Source organism: Danio rerio, chromosome 15 (genome assembly GCF_052040795.2).
Source record: "Danio rerio strain M-AB ecotype USA chromosome 15, GRCz13ab, whole genome shotgun sequence".
Lineage (NCBI taxonomy): Eukaryota > Metazoa > Chordata > Actinopteri > Cypriniformes > Danionidae > Danio > Danio rerio.
The window spans coordinates 48,791,082-48,805,273 of record NC_141035.1 but is presented as its reverse complement, the minus strand read 5'-3'; the positions used below and the strand labels follow the sequence as shown (position 1 = coordinate 48,805,273).

Here is a 14,192-nt window from a genome sequence, read left to right as displayed (position 1 = left end):
CAATACACACAAATGTAAAGGGATTTGAGTCTCAAATGTTATATTATCGTTATCAATAATAAAAATTATTCATTTTTAATAAATTTTGCTTTAAAAATATTTGAAAACTGCCTAATGAGGTCAAAAATATGCTTGTTTTTCCTCACAAAATGCAAATGATTTATAGAAAAAGTACAAATACTGCTATATACAAACTGGTTTACTATATGTTACTATATTAATAATATATTTGTAATAATTTTATGCATATTTTTTAACTCGGTTGATAATTACTTGAGATATGAAGTCTTGTTTTTTATAAAAAAAAAAATATATATATATATATTTATGAATAAATTTTATACAACAGTTCTGTCTGGTTCTTGAACCTGATTGGCTAATAGCCATGCAATATTCTGCCATAGCAGCACTCGTACAGTCTCTTCACCCTTGTGTATTACTCCGCCCACATAGAGTGACAGCAGATCAATAAACTCACTACAGTTTGACAAATATTGCAGCTGTTGGACAACATCATGTACTTTTGAGGCATTTTAAGGCGAGGATGTAGATGTTTAGATTGCAACTATGCAGTTTATTTATAAGGATAGTGCCTATTTTAAATATTTATAATTTCTGAGAGACAGCACATTGACAACCATGAGCCTGCCATACTGAGCAGAGCAAAGACAATTGACGTTCCGCCACAAGATGGCGACAGAGACTGCATAAAAAGTCCTTAAAAGAGAAAAACTCAGCGTAATTTCAAACTACAGCTGAACAAATTATTATAAAGCAGGTAAATGACATTCTAAGTCTCTCTTTTGTATGTTGTAGTGCTGTATTTACACCATAGTTATTGTTATGGATTGAGTGTGAGATGGGACGCACATATCAGGAATGTTTGCATTTTGTGTTGGCCACTCTGGCCATCTGTTTGATAATGAACAGTCTCCTAATGAGTCTCCTGTTTTCGTTACAGCAGACTAGTTGAGAAAACAAAAAAAGAGAAGAAATTCCCGCATGTCTTTAGCGTTTTTTTCCTTATCACAAACACAACAATAATCTGCTAGTGCTTGCTTTGCTTGGGCTTTTTCAGGGATAATTACTGTGATCTCCCGATTGCTCCTGAGAAATGCTGGGAAATCTCTGCAGACTGATGGCATTTCATGCTGTTCAGCCTTATAATCTTAAAATGTCAGCAAAATCAGCTGTTTTGTCATCACTAGTCATTACGCTAGAGAGTCATTCAAACACTAGCTCTAAAGTGACGTAGGTGAATTAGTAACGACTTCCGCTGTTCTGATGTCAGCTGCAGATGTGAATGAATGGCGGAAGAAAGTAGTTCCTCGTACAAAAGGGTTTTTAGACTCTGTTTAATTTTCTTTTTTATGTATACACAATTATGCCGTCAAACTGTTGTATAAACGCTATATCACACTCATAGCTGTGCGATATGGCTGTATATCAGCACTAGTGGGACACTAACGCAGTCGGCCTGCAGCCTCGTGCCAATGCACGCCTTCCACCAGTGCCGATATATAGCCATATTTCAGTGCTATGAGTGTGATATTGCTTTTATATATATATATATATATATATATATATATATATATATATATATATATACTTGTGTATTTGCAAACATATTATGGGATATTTAAGCTTTAATATATATTGCATCTTTAATTGCACACATAATATTTTTAATTTAAGTTTATTTATAAACTAATCTGGAGAGGATCACGTGCTTATGTTTACTTGGGGCTGGTCTCGCATTATTTAATTCATGACTCTCCAATCAGACGATTCTTAAGTCACTATAAATACTCTAAGTTCCATATGACAGCCATCTTCGTTTTGAAGAATCACCCCTTCCACCCCTACTCCTTCTCTTTCCTAGATGGGTGGCACCGTGGCCCAGTGGTTAGCACTGTTGCCTCACAGCAAGAACGTCAATGGTTCTAGTCCTTACCAACCCAGCCAATGTTTCTGTGCGGAGTTTACACGTTCTCCCCGTGCTTAGGTTTCCCAAGGGTCCCTCGGTTTCCTCCCACCGTCCAATAACATGCAACTTAAGTTAATCGACTAATCCAAATCGGCACCATACACATGCTCCTAGTAAGTATAATTATCTCCGAAGAGCAATCACTATCTGTTCATTAGCTACTACAGCAGGGGAGTTCTCGAGACCTACCTAAGCTCAAACTCCCCTCTCGCCCTGCAATGGGAGGGAGCCCTGAGCTCATAAGATCATCTCTCCTGGGACAACATGCCAAACAAGCTTTATAATCAATCATCAGCCTAGTGTAAACTCTTGAAAATGAAGATACATCTAATATAAAGTGTGATATTAAAGGATGTTTACTAAATTAAAGTGTGAAAATCAGGAAATTTTTCGCTTAAAACTTTTAATTTTGACTTAAAACTTTTAAACGTTTTAATTCTGATTAAATAATTTCCCCCTCGTTTTAAAAGTTTATTAATAATCTCAATCCTATCTTGGGTGATTTTAACAACTCTAAAAGGTCCAGTGAAGTGTGCATTTTTATGTTAACGTAATCTCAACCAAAACACGGAGAGGGTGGAACAGAGTAGCCCCTCCCCTTTCTGAAAAACAGCCAATAGCATTTTGTTTCATCAGCACTCTGCCAGTGAGAGTGGTTGAGCTCAAGTGCATCAAATGAACAGCAAGTGAGAAGCATCTTAAAAGGGGGCGGAGCATGCCAGATACTAGAGAGCATTTGATTGGTTATGATGTGATGAGAAACTGTAGTGTGAGGTGACGTGTTGATCCAGGTGAGAACTACAAGTTTTACATGCTTATATGAGTTTTAGATCTTCTAAATGCCAATTTTGTCAGTGTTTTGGAGCACACTAGCTTATAGAAATCTTAAAAACAAATGATACTGATGCTAACATCTAAACTTTATTATAATTTCATGAGAACTTTAAGATGATGCAAGGAAAACTTGAGATGAAAAAAAATGCATTAAAAATGAAATGTTGTTTACTCGAAACAAAAAAGAGCTGATTTTTCTGACCCCAGAGGCTGTTTTCATAAGCATAAACTCAATCTATGTTTAATAATTTATTTATTTATAAAAACTAAAAAAATAAACAAGACTTAATATATTCAGTGATTTTGCTTCTCCAGTAAATAAATCTTGATTTAAGAGCACAGTTTGTGTATTTATGCTGGAAAACAAGACGGAAGCGCTGAGCAAGAGCCTGATTCTCTGAACTGACCCACAGATAAAACTGATCCTGGCGGAAAAAAAGCCCCTCGGTCCTACTGAAGCTGATCCTCTGCTGCACCGACACACCTGAAGACAGACGACAGACACTGAGTATAGCTCACACACACAGGTTTCTGTGAATTGTGGGGACATTACATAGGTTTCCATTGTTTTTATACTGTCCAAACTGTCTTTTCTATTGCCCTAATCCCAACCCAACACCTAAACCCAACAGTGTACATGTTTACCTTCTGAAAAAAAACTCATTCCGTGAGGACATCAATGTCATAATAAATCACCAGCTTGTAATTTCTGTGTCATACCCATGTCATTATACAGATTTGTGTCCTAATATGTCAGAAAAACAAGTACACATACACACACATGCGTATAGAGGGGTTGGACAGTGAAGCGGCTGGTTTTAGAGCACAATAAGTCATAAGTATGGTGTAGAGCACTGGTGCCCAAACTTTTTCTTATGAAGGGCCAAAAACCAAACTTGATTGAGAGCTGTGGGCCAAAGTTGAATATACCAAACTGTATTATTATACATTTGGCATGGGTAACTATCTAATTTATGTGCTAATATTTACAAATAACTAGAAAATGTTGCTTTAAAACTTACTCAATGATGCAGAATCATTTTTAATGTTTTATAATCAACTTATTAAAGTAAAAACATGAACAATCCCATTTCTAACACAATGGAGATCAGTGCTGAATACACTAGTCGAGCTGCTCGTGCCCTAGGCTTGATTTGCTTGCTGATGTCTTGTGCATTTTCCTCTATCAAGTGGCTGTATTAACATTTTAAGTCTAATTCATTTACAACATTTAATTTCAGCTGGCTTTTTTGTAGCTCCTCAATTAAACAAAGAAACAAATGGTAGTTAATTTGACCTCTGTCAAAGGCATTGGCCCCAACCAACTCCCTATCATTCTCCCTCTCTTTTTCAGATAAGATGGCAGGCCAAACAACAGGTTACCATGGGCCAACTTTGGCCCACACAGTCCCTACTTTGGGCACCTCTGGTGTAGAGCCTCCTTTTGCACCCAATTCAGCATCATTTGGACTTCAGAATGGAAGATACGAGTCTTGCACAGTGGCCAGAGGGAATTAGAGCCGTTCCTATTCAGAATAGCGTCTAGGTCACTACATGATGCTGATGGAGGAAAATCCTTCCTGAATCGCTCCTCCAAAATATCCCAAAGTGACTCAATAGTGTTTAGGTCTGGGTATTGTGCAGGCCATGGGAGATGTTTAACTTCACGTTCATCTTTATCTGTCAACAGTCGTGCTGTGTTTATTAGTGCATTATCATCCTCAGAGCTGTGCAGAGACCCTTATAGGGGCAGGTGCTCAAAGCGAAGTGAAGACCCCCGGGGGAAGAGTGTTAGGGGCACTTTCAATCATTTAGATGCATTTTGTCTCCGAGAGAAAAAAGGGCAGGTGCTCAAGCCCCCAAAGCCCACCTCCTCTGCACGTGCCTGATCATCCTGATACATATGACTTCAGGATATAATGTTTGACCCATTAAATCATAAGGTCCTCCAGAATAGATTGGCAGTCCTTGGCAGTGATGCTTCATCTAGCACTGGGAATGACATGATATAGGGTATATGCCGAGCTAGTGTTGTTCCCATACTGATAAACCTCCGGTGACCTGTTATTGTGAGTTTTTTTCCATTTTATACGGTTCCTTTTACAGCATCGATGTTGTAATGTCATTACAATGACTTTGGCATTCATTTAGTTGCTCAAGCGTAAAACGAGACAAAGCAATTTACTCGCACGCGCCTGTCAGAATCGGCAGGCTAGCGCAGAAGCTCCATTAACTATACTGGGGTAAAATAAATGCTCATATTATAAAGACATGGAGGCGGGAAATGTAATTTAATGCAGTGATTCTTGTACTTTATGAGAACCACTTTAAAAATCAGCGATCTCCATTGGCTGGGTGATATCCGATATAAAGAAAACAGACCTTAAATTCACCAATTGTGTATTGGCATCAGTTCACCAGAAGTGATTAACCCAGGTTACTGGCAAATTAAAAGTCCTATTAGCATGCTTCGTCACAGTGGCGCAAAAAGGGGGTATGCAGTATATGCGGCGCATAGGGGCGCCACACATGGGAGGGGGGCGCCATTGTGCCAAAACTATTTTTAAAATTATCCTTATTAAAAGTTTTAAATAATAAAAATAAATAAATATGTTTAGTTAAAAAACATTATTTTGCATTTTATACAAATATAACATTGTTATTGTTTAATTCAAAATCATTTAACACAATAACATGCAGTCACACAGCCTGGAGTGTTCATGTAGATGTAACTGTTTAGATTTCTTTTTATTTTTATCAAAATAAACTGTCAAATCATACATAATGTCAAAAGTTATAAGGTTAATCTGAAAATTTGTCTTCATTTATTATTAATTAATTAATTTAATTATTAGTTTGCCAAAATAAGAGGGATCGCACAAAATTTAAACCCGCATACCCCTCAGTAAATGTGTAGTTGCGCCCCTGCTTTCGTCATATAACCTATCACAGCTCAAACCATCACTGATGACCTCCATGCTTCACTCGGAGCATCAGTAGTCTGGGTGGGACGCTTCTTTGGGGCTTCTCCACACCGTAACTCTCCCAGATGTGGGAAAGACAGTGAAGGTGGACTCAGGGAACACTATAATATTTCACACTGCCCAAGATTTTAGCCCCTTTCACACAGTGATACCGGTGAATATCTGGAAACTTTCTGGAACGACTTTACCGGTATTTTCAAAAAAGCGCTGTTCACACAGGCGAGGACGTTACGGAATTTTTCCGGAAAAGAGCATTCACACATCCATTCCAAAATACCGGTAAATTCTGACATCATTCACCACAAATGAGCTCTAAACGGCTGCGCTTGTGTTTTGTGGAAATATAAATTTATAGCATCTAATTTCAAATGAACAATAATCTACGTATAAATAAAAAGTTATATTCTCTGGTTTTTAATTATATAATTTCATTAACATTCCAGCTAGGAGGGACATTAACCTTTTGTCTTTCTGATTACAGGCTAAGCCAAAGTAATGCAAATTGTCAGTTTCACAGCAAGGGTGTCCATTGTTTTCTCTTTTCGATCAAATGGTCAGGCGGTTTCTGTCTCCAGAACATGATGAGATTAGACCTGAGAAGCAGTTTACCCTGCTGACCACAACTCTTGATTTGCATGCTTTGTTTAGCTATATCCCCTCCTCCTAAGAACACAATATAGCCATGAAATCTTTGTCTTAATTCAGACTAATTCAGACTTGTGTGAGACTTGTGAGAGACTTGTGAAAGAACTTGCAGACTGCGGACCTCTAGTAGGCTCTTGCAGACACATGGACATCTAAAAGACGCTGTATGACTGCAGATTAACCAACACGTCTCAATAAAGGAATTCTGCTTGTTTCGAGTCTCCTGGACTGGGTTCTCTCTTCTTTTCACTCATTAATTTTTTTACAACAGTTTGTAAACATTTGACTACATCACAAACTCAGTGGATGATCAGTATTGTGAACAACTTCGATGAAAACATATGGAGGATCACTTTCGCATGTCGAGATGTTCATAATATGTGCGTGTGCTGGCGCTCACAGGCTGTTTCACAGGCACACGCAAAGCTTGAAGGTAAACAAACAACGGCTTATCATAAGCATCTTATCGATGATTATTTACACGGTTGGGATTAAGATGAACATATAAACATGATCTGACTGACTTCTAGCAGCTAAATGCGTCTGGGAAAATATTCAAAGGCTTTTATCCTCATAAACCATGCGCACATGAATGAATCTGGCTGTTCTGATTGGCTAAAGCAGGTGTCTCACGTCAGCACGTTCTAGACGTGCACGCGCTCTTTCCGGCAGTCTTCCTTCTGCATTCACACAGCGCAGCATTCCGGCAAATTACCGCTAATGTTACAACTTCTCTTTCCGGAAAATAGTCAGAACGAATTTACCAGCATTTTCAAAAAGGACCTGTTCACACATACACACCTTTCCGGAAAATTGCCGGTAATTTTCCGGAAAAGTCTCTATGTGTGAAAGGGACTTTTTACTGCAGGCACCAGCAGTTTTGCTATAGCATCCGGCCATGTATATTGACCCTGTGGAGCTCCCGACCAACAGTTTTGATGGAAACAGGAGAGTTGAGGTGCACATTTATTTCTGCAGTGAGTCGGGCAGCTGTGCTGTTATGTTTTTGCACATCCAGACGTCCCTTTCAGTCAGCTTCCTCTTGCGTGCACAGTTACTCCTGTTGGTTGTTGTTGGTCCTTCTCGGTGGTATGCTGACATCACTCTGGTTGTTCATGATAATCACAAAGTCTTGCTGTCCTGGTCACACATGCACCAGCGAAATGCACATCAGCAATTTGTCCTCATCTGAACTCTGATCTGTCAGCCATAATGTTGTGTGCACTGCAATATTTAAAGCAAAGCTGTGCTGTTACTCTGCTAATTAAACCTGCACTGTGTCCTCTTACTGGCAGAATGAAAATCTATGAAGTTTAGCCACCAGATGCTCACATTTAGCCATGAAACCTCCAGTTTCCTCCTTCAGTTTCATTTTCCAACCCCTGTGCATACTCACACACACACACACACACACACACACACACACACACACACACACACACACACACACACACACACACACACTCTTACAGTGGTCAGTGTGTCTTGTTGTCAGTGTTGTGGTTCTGCTGGTCTCGGGGCAGGCTCAGGCTGGAGTGTCTGTCCCACAGTTTGTGCAGTTCTGTGGCTTCGCTCTCGCTGCTGGTGCCGCTGGTTCCGCTGTCTCTGAAACTGGCCAGCGGAGGACGAACCTTCACTCCCTTCACCGTCATGGAGCCCTCGATGGCTTTACGCAGCTACACACACACACATAAGCACAGTTAGCAGACATCAGAGTTACATGTTAATATAGGCCTACCTTTTAATTAGTCTCTTTATGAAACGACGATACTTTAATATTCGATTTTACTTTGTTTACCCTACTTCATCATTAATAATGACTGTATTAATATTTAAATATTCATTCGTTTTCTTTTCGGCTTAGTCCCTTTATTAATCTGGGGTCGCCACAGTGGAATGAACCGCCAACTCATCCAGCATGTGTTTTATGCAGCGGATACCCTTTCAGCTGCAACCCATCACTGGGGAACACCCATACACACTCATTCAGACACATCCACTACGGACAATTTTAGCATACCCAATTTACCTATACCACATGTCTTTGGACTTGTGGGGGAAGCCGAAGCGAACACGGGGAGAACTTGCTAACTCCACACTGAAACGCCAACTGAGCCAAGGCTCAAATCAGCGACTTTCTAGCTGTGAGGTGATTGTGCTACCACTGCCCCACCGTGTCGCCCTAAAAATTCTATTTATTCAGTCATTTTCATTTCGGCTTAGTCCCTTTATTAATCAGGGGTCACCACAGCAGAATGAACCGCCAACTAATCCAGCACATGTTTTACGCAGCGGATGCCCTTTCCACTGCAACCCATCTCTGGGAAAATATTCTATTTGTGTTTTATTTTATAATTCTATAATTCTTTTTTTTAATTTCAACTTAAACCTCATTTTAATTACATCATAAGATTAAATAAATATACACTTTAATTCATTTTCCTTTATTTTATTCTCAGCTTTATTTGTATAATTATTTAAATGAGCTTTTATAATAAATGCTTTTGCTTTAATTCCAACATTAATAACAATCAGAAATATTGTACACAAAATATGCCTGCTTTTCCTCACAGAATGCAAAGGACATATACAAAAAGTATTTTTTATTTATATTTTATTTCACACTTTAAATTATTTCTGAAGGGTCATGTGACTCTAAAGACTGGAGTAACAATGCTGAAAATACAGCTTTACATCACGTATATCTACAGTTGAAGTCAGAATTATTAGCCCCCCTGAATTATTAGAGTACTTGTTTATTTTTTCCTCAATTTCTGTTTAACAGAGAGAAGATTAATTTTAGCACATTTCTAATCATAATAGTTTTAATAACTCATCTCTAATAACTGATTTATTTTATCTTTGTCATGATGACAGTAAATAATATTAGACTAGATATTCTTCAAGACACTTTTACACAGCCTAAAGTAACATTTAAAGGCTTAACTAGGTTAATTAGGTTAACTAGGCAGGTTAGGGTAATTAGGCAAGTTATTGTATAACAATAGTTTGTTCTGTAGATAATAGAGAAAAAATATAGCTTAAAGGGGCTAATAATATTGTCCCTAAAATTGTGTTTAAAAAATTAAAAACTGTCCTAGTCGAGATAAAACAAATAAGACTTTCTCCAGAAGAAAATAATATTATCAGACATACTGTGAAAATTTCCCTGCTCTGGTAAACATCATTTGAAAAATATTTTAAAAAAGAAGAAAAACATTTGAAGGGGGCTAATAATTCTGACTTCAACTGTGTAAATGACACTTGGCAGACAGAAAACGTCTATTTGACATTATACTAAACATTGAGAATAATCCGGTGTTTCTGAAAGGCTCACCTCTCTCAATGAAACCACTCCAATGAGTCTCCCGATGCTGGTGACGTACGCATGATCCAAACCCAGCAGAGAGAAGATGGTGTGAGTCTGTCCAAAACAAAAGGAACAATTATTCTACACTCTGCTTTACAAATTTTGAAATCTTTTAAAATCACAGCAACAAGACAAAAATTCTACAGTTAGTTATTGTTTTGAACCATACAGTTGTGAAGTAAATGAATTAATTTGTTGTGGTGATTCTATAGTCACTATGGTAACACAACAACTGTAGTAATTGATCTGTAGTTGTGATTCTATAGTTGCTATGGTAACACAACAACTAAAATAATTGATCTGTAGTTGTGATTCTATAGTTGCTATGGTAACACAACAACTAAAGTAATTGATCTGTTGTTGTAATTTTACAGTTGCTATTGTAACACAACAACACACGACAGTAATTGACCTGTTCTGTTAATTCTATAGTTGCTATGGTAACACCACAGCCATAGCAATTAATCTGTTGTGGTGATTCTATAGTTGCTATGGTAACACAACAGCCATAGCAATTTATCTGTTGTGGTGATTCAATAGTTGCTATGGTAACACAACAGCCATAGCAATTAATCTGTTGTGGTGATTCTATAGTTGCTATGGTAACACAACAGCCATAGCAATTAATCTGTTGTGGGGATTCTATAGTTGCTATGGTAACACAGCAACTATAGTAATTGATCTGTTGTTGTAATTCTACAGTTGCTATGGTAACATTACAGCTACAGTAATTGATCTGTTGTGGTTGCCATGGAAACACAACAAAAAAACTACAGTAAATGACCTGTTTTGTTAATTCTATAGTCGTCATGGTAACACAACAACTATAGTAATTGATCTGTTGCGGTTGATTCTATAGTTGCTATGGTAACACAACAGCTACAGATACTGATCTGTTGTGGTGATTCTACAGTTGCTATGGTACCACAACAGCTACAGTAATTGATCTGTTGTGGTGATTCTATAGTTGCTATGGTAACACAACAGCTATAGTAACAGAAATGTTGGGATAATTCTGTAGTTACTATGGTATCACAGTTATAATAGTATAAATACATGGCCCAATATAGTATACTATATTGTATTGTAACTATAATGTATAATATATATATATATATATATATATATTTTTTTTTTTTTTTTTTAAACTAAAGTGTACTACACAGTATGACATCAAAAACACACAGTATTTAGCATGCATAACTGTAGTATTTTTTTAATGTGGGATAAACTGCAGGTGTGTGTGTGTGTGCAGTATTGGGTCATTTGTTTATATTCGGATAGCTGGCATATTGCCGTACCAAATATAGAATATCTATTTGTGTGTGAGTGTGATTGTGTATGTTTATGTATAAATGGGGAGTGTGAAAAGGTGGAAGTGTAAGAGAGGATGAATGAAGCACATTAAGTACATTCACAGCTGCCAGCAAGAGAGTGTGTGTTTGTGTGTGTAAGACAGCAGAGAAAGTCTTGTGCTTTCACATCTGTAGTTCGCTTCATTTGGTCCGCACCAAGGGTAGTAAATGATACATTGTTGCATCTTCTGCCGTCTTTAAGTCGTTTTTACACCACACTGATTGCTTTGGTCCGAACCAGTTGAAACGAACCAAAATGCAGTCATCTGACAAAACCCACATCTCTCATTGGCCAGATGTTGTTGAACATATTTCCTAAACTGCTTATTGATTGGTCAGAGTACACGTGCGGGAAAATGCCAGTGAACTCCCGCAGGTAAACAAAACCTTTTACTCTGGAGGGACGACTGCGCTGCTGATTGTTTCCCTGCTTTAGACAAACTATACATTTAGAAAATGAAGCGCGGCCGCGGCTGGAAAACAGTGTTTAATGCATCGCTCGTCACTTCAGGAGGAGACGTGAATTAATTTAGCTAAACTGCGACATGCTCATCTTGCGGAAATATTACCAACGATCCATCAGGTAATGTTTTCCCCTCTCTCTCTCTCTCTCTGTTGGTAAAGCGCTGTCAACAAATATTTTTCCTCCATATCCCATAATGCACAGCGCATCGGCCTACAGCAGCTGAATTAGTCCAAAACGTGCAGTACTTTTTGCGGTTGGACCTGTATTAGTACGAATCATATTCTCACCACAAACGAACCGCTCCAGGGTTCATTTGAAAGCGTACCGAGACCACCTCTTCAAGCAGGTCTCGGTACGCTTATTTGGTCCGCTTTTGGTGCACAGTCGAGTACGATTGCTGCATTCACACCTGCCCAAACGAACCGCACCAAAAGGGGAAACGAACTCTAGTGCGATTCAATCCAACCAAGTAAGGCAGGTGTGAAAGCACCCTTAATAAACACTTCTCTGCTCTCGCCACCAGCAGATTTACAATTGCACATGATGAATCAAGTGTCAGTATGTGTGTGTGTGTGGTCCTTTTATTAAAAATGTCAAAAGAGATTACATTCATACACATCCTAAAATTTTTCTCTCTCTCTCTCACACACACACACACACACACACACACACACACACACACACACACACACACACACTTAAAACAGGCATACACACACACACACACACACACACACTTAAAACAGGCATACACACACACACACACACCTTGTGTAGCGATGTTCGCTCAACCAGCTGGAAGGGGGCGGGGTCAATCTTGCAGCTGTTGAAGTTCACCTGCTCGTCAAGCTGTTGCTCCTCCCACTCCTCAATCTGCACGCACACACAGAGCTGTTACTTACTTGTATTAATCTTACATTACATCTTACATTACCTTGTCAAATACACTGCACTATTAATGTAGTGATTTTATAAAATACAGCAAATACTATAGTTTTTTGACACTATACACTATTAGTAAAGTGTAATATACTATACAGTATTTACAACTCTGTTAACGAATGCACCAGTATACTGTAGTGAGCTGATAAATGGTAATAAATGCTGTAGTATACTTTAGCTTTTACTACAGTAAACTGTGGTGTAATGTAGTTTAACATAATTAATATAATTATAATTAATATGATTAATTTTGTTACCATAGCAACTATATCACATAACAGATTGTTACCATAGCAACTATAGAATCAGCATAACAAATTAATTGGTTACCATAGCAACTATTGAAGCACAATTACAGATTGTTAGCGTAGAAATTATAGAATTACCATAACAGATTAAATGTTACTATAGCAACGGTAGAAGTGCCATGACACACATTAACTGTTACCATAGCAATTATAAAATCACCATAACAGATTGCTAACACAGCAACTACAGACTCACCATAACAGATTGTGTTACCATAGCAACTATAGAATTACCATAACAAATTGTTACCATAGCAACTATAGAGTCACTATAACAAATTATGCTACTGTAGCAACTATAGAATCACCAAAACAGATTGTTACCATAGCAACTATATAATTACCATGACAGATTAGTTGTTGCCACATCAACTATAGAACAATCAAAACAGATAAATTGCATTACCATAGCAACTATAGTCACCATAACAGAGTAATTGTGTTACCATAGCAACCACAGAATCACCATAACCGATTAATTGCATAAAAGATTGTTACTATAGCAACTATAGAATCAGCATAACAGAATAATTGTTACCAAAGCAACTATAGAAGTGCCATAACATATTAACTGTTACCATAGCGACTATAGAATCACCATAACAGATTGTTAACACAGCAACTATATAATCACCATAACATAGCAACTATTACCATAGCAACTATAGAATCACCATACCAGATTAATTGCGTTACCATAGCAACAACAGAATCACCATAACAAATGAACAGTGTTACCATAACGTATTGTTACTATAGCAACTATAGAATCACTATAACAGATTAATTGTTAGCATAGCAACTATCGAACACCATAACGTATTTATTGTTCCCATAGCAACTATAAAATTCCAATAACAAATTAACAGTGTTGGCATAGCAACTACAGAATCACCATAACAGATTAATTCAAGTACTTTAGTTTAGTAATGTTTAAAGCACTGCAGTATTTACTATAGTATTTGAATGACTTTAGTATTTTTTGTGTGCAAATAAGAACTATAAACTGAATACTCATATTTTCCCGGTGTTCATTAATTGATTAACAGAAGTGACGTGGATATCCCAAGTTTTTTTTCTTCATCTCTACACTACTGGTAATAAACAGTGGAATATTTTCCCCCACAAAACATGAGTGAAATATTAATAATGTTCTTCAATTTGTCCCGCTGATCTGATTATTTGAGGTTTTTGATCTGATTGGATTTTAAATGTGGATCAAGCCGAATGGAAGACTTTAATCTGATTACTAACGGATTATGTGTGTGCGTGTCAACATCATTTACGAGAGGTTTTCAATA

The 14,192-nt window shown here is 37.6% G+C and overlaps 1 protein-coding gene across 4 annotated transcripts in view; it reads right to left on the bottom strand.

Moving 5' to 3' along the window:
* Window positions 1-1,847: 1,847 nt before the first annotated feature.
* Window positions 1,848-14,192, bottom strand: part of clcn2b (chloride channel, voltage-sensitive 2b) — a 107,801-nt gene continuing 95,456 nt past the window's right edge. For 3 of the 4 annotated variants that reach the window (XM_087282298.1, XM_087282299.1, XM_087282300.1), the window contains 4 exons: window positions 12,410-12,514; window positions 9,788-9,874; window positions 7,921-8,126; window positions 2,282-3,305 (listed from right to left, as the gene is read on the bottom strand). In XM_087282298.1, the coding sequence (XP_087138424.1) occupies window positions 7,926-8,126; window positions 9,788-9,874; window positions 12,410-12,514 (393 nt within the window). In that variant the 3' untranslated portion in view covers window positions 2,282-3,305; window positions 7,921-7,925. Of the gene's footprint in view, window positions 3,306-7,920; window positions 8,127-9,787; window positions 9,875-12,409; window positions 12,515-14,192 lie in introns of all 4 variants that reach the window. The other variant, NM_001316315.2, reaches the window with a different exon arrangement.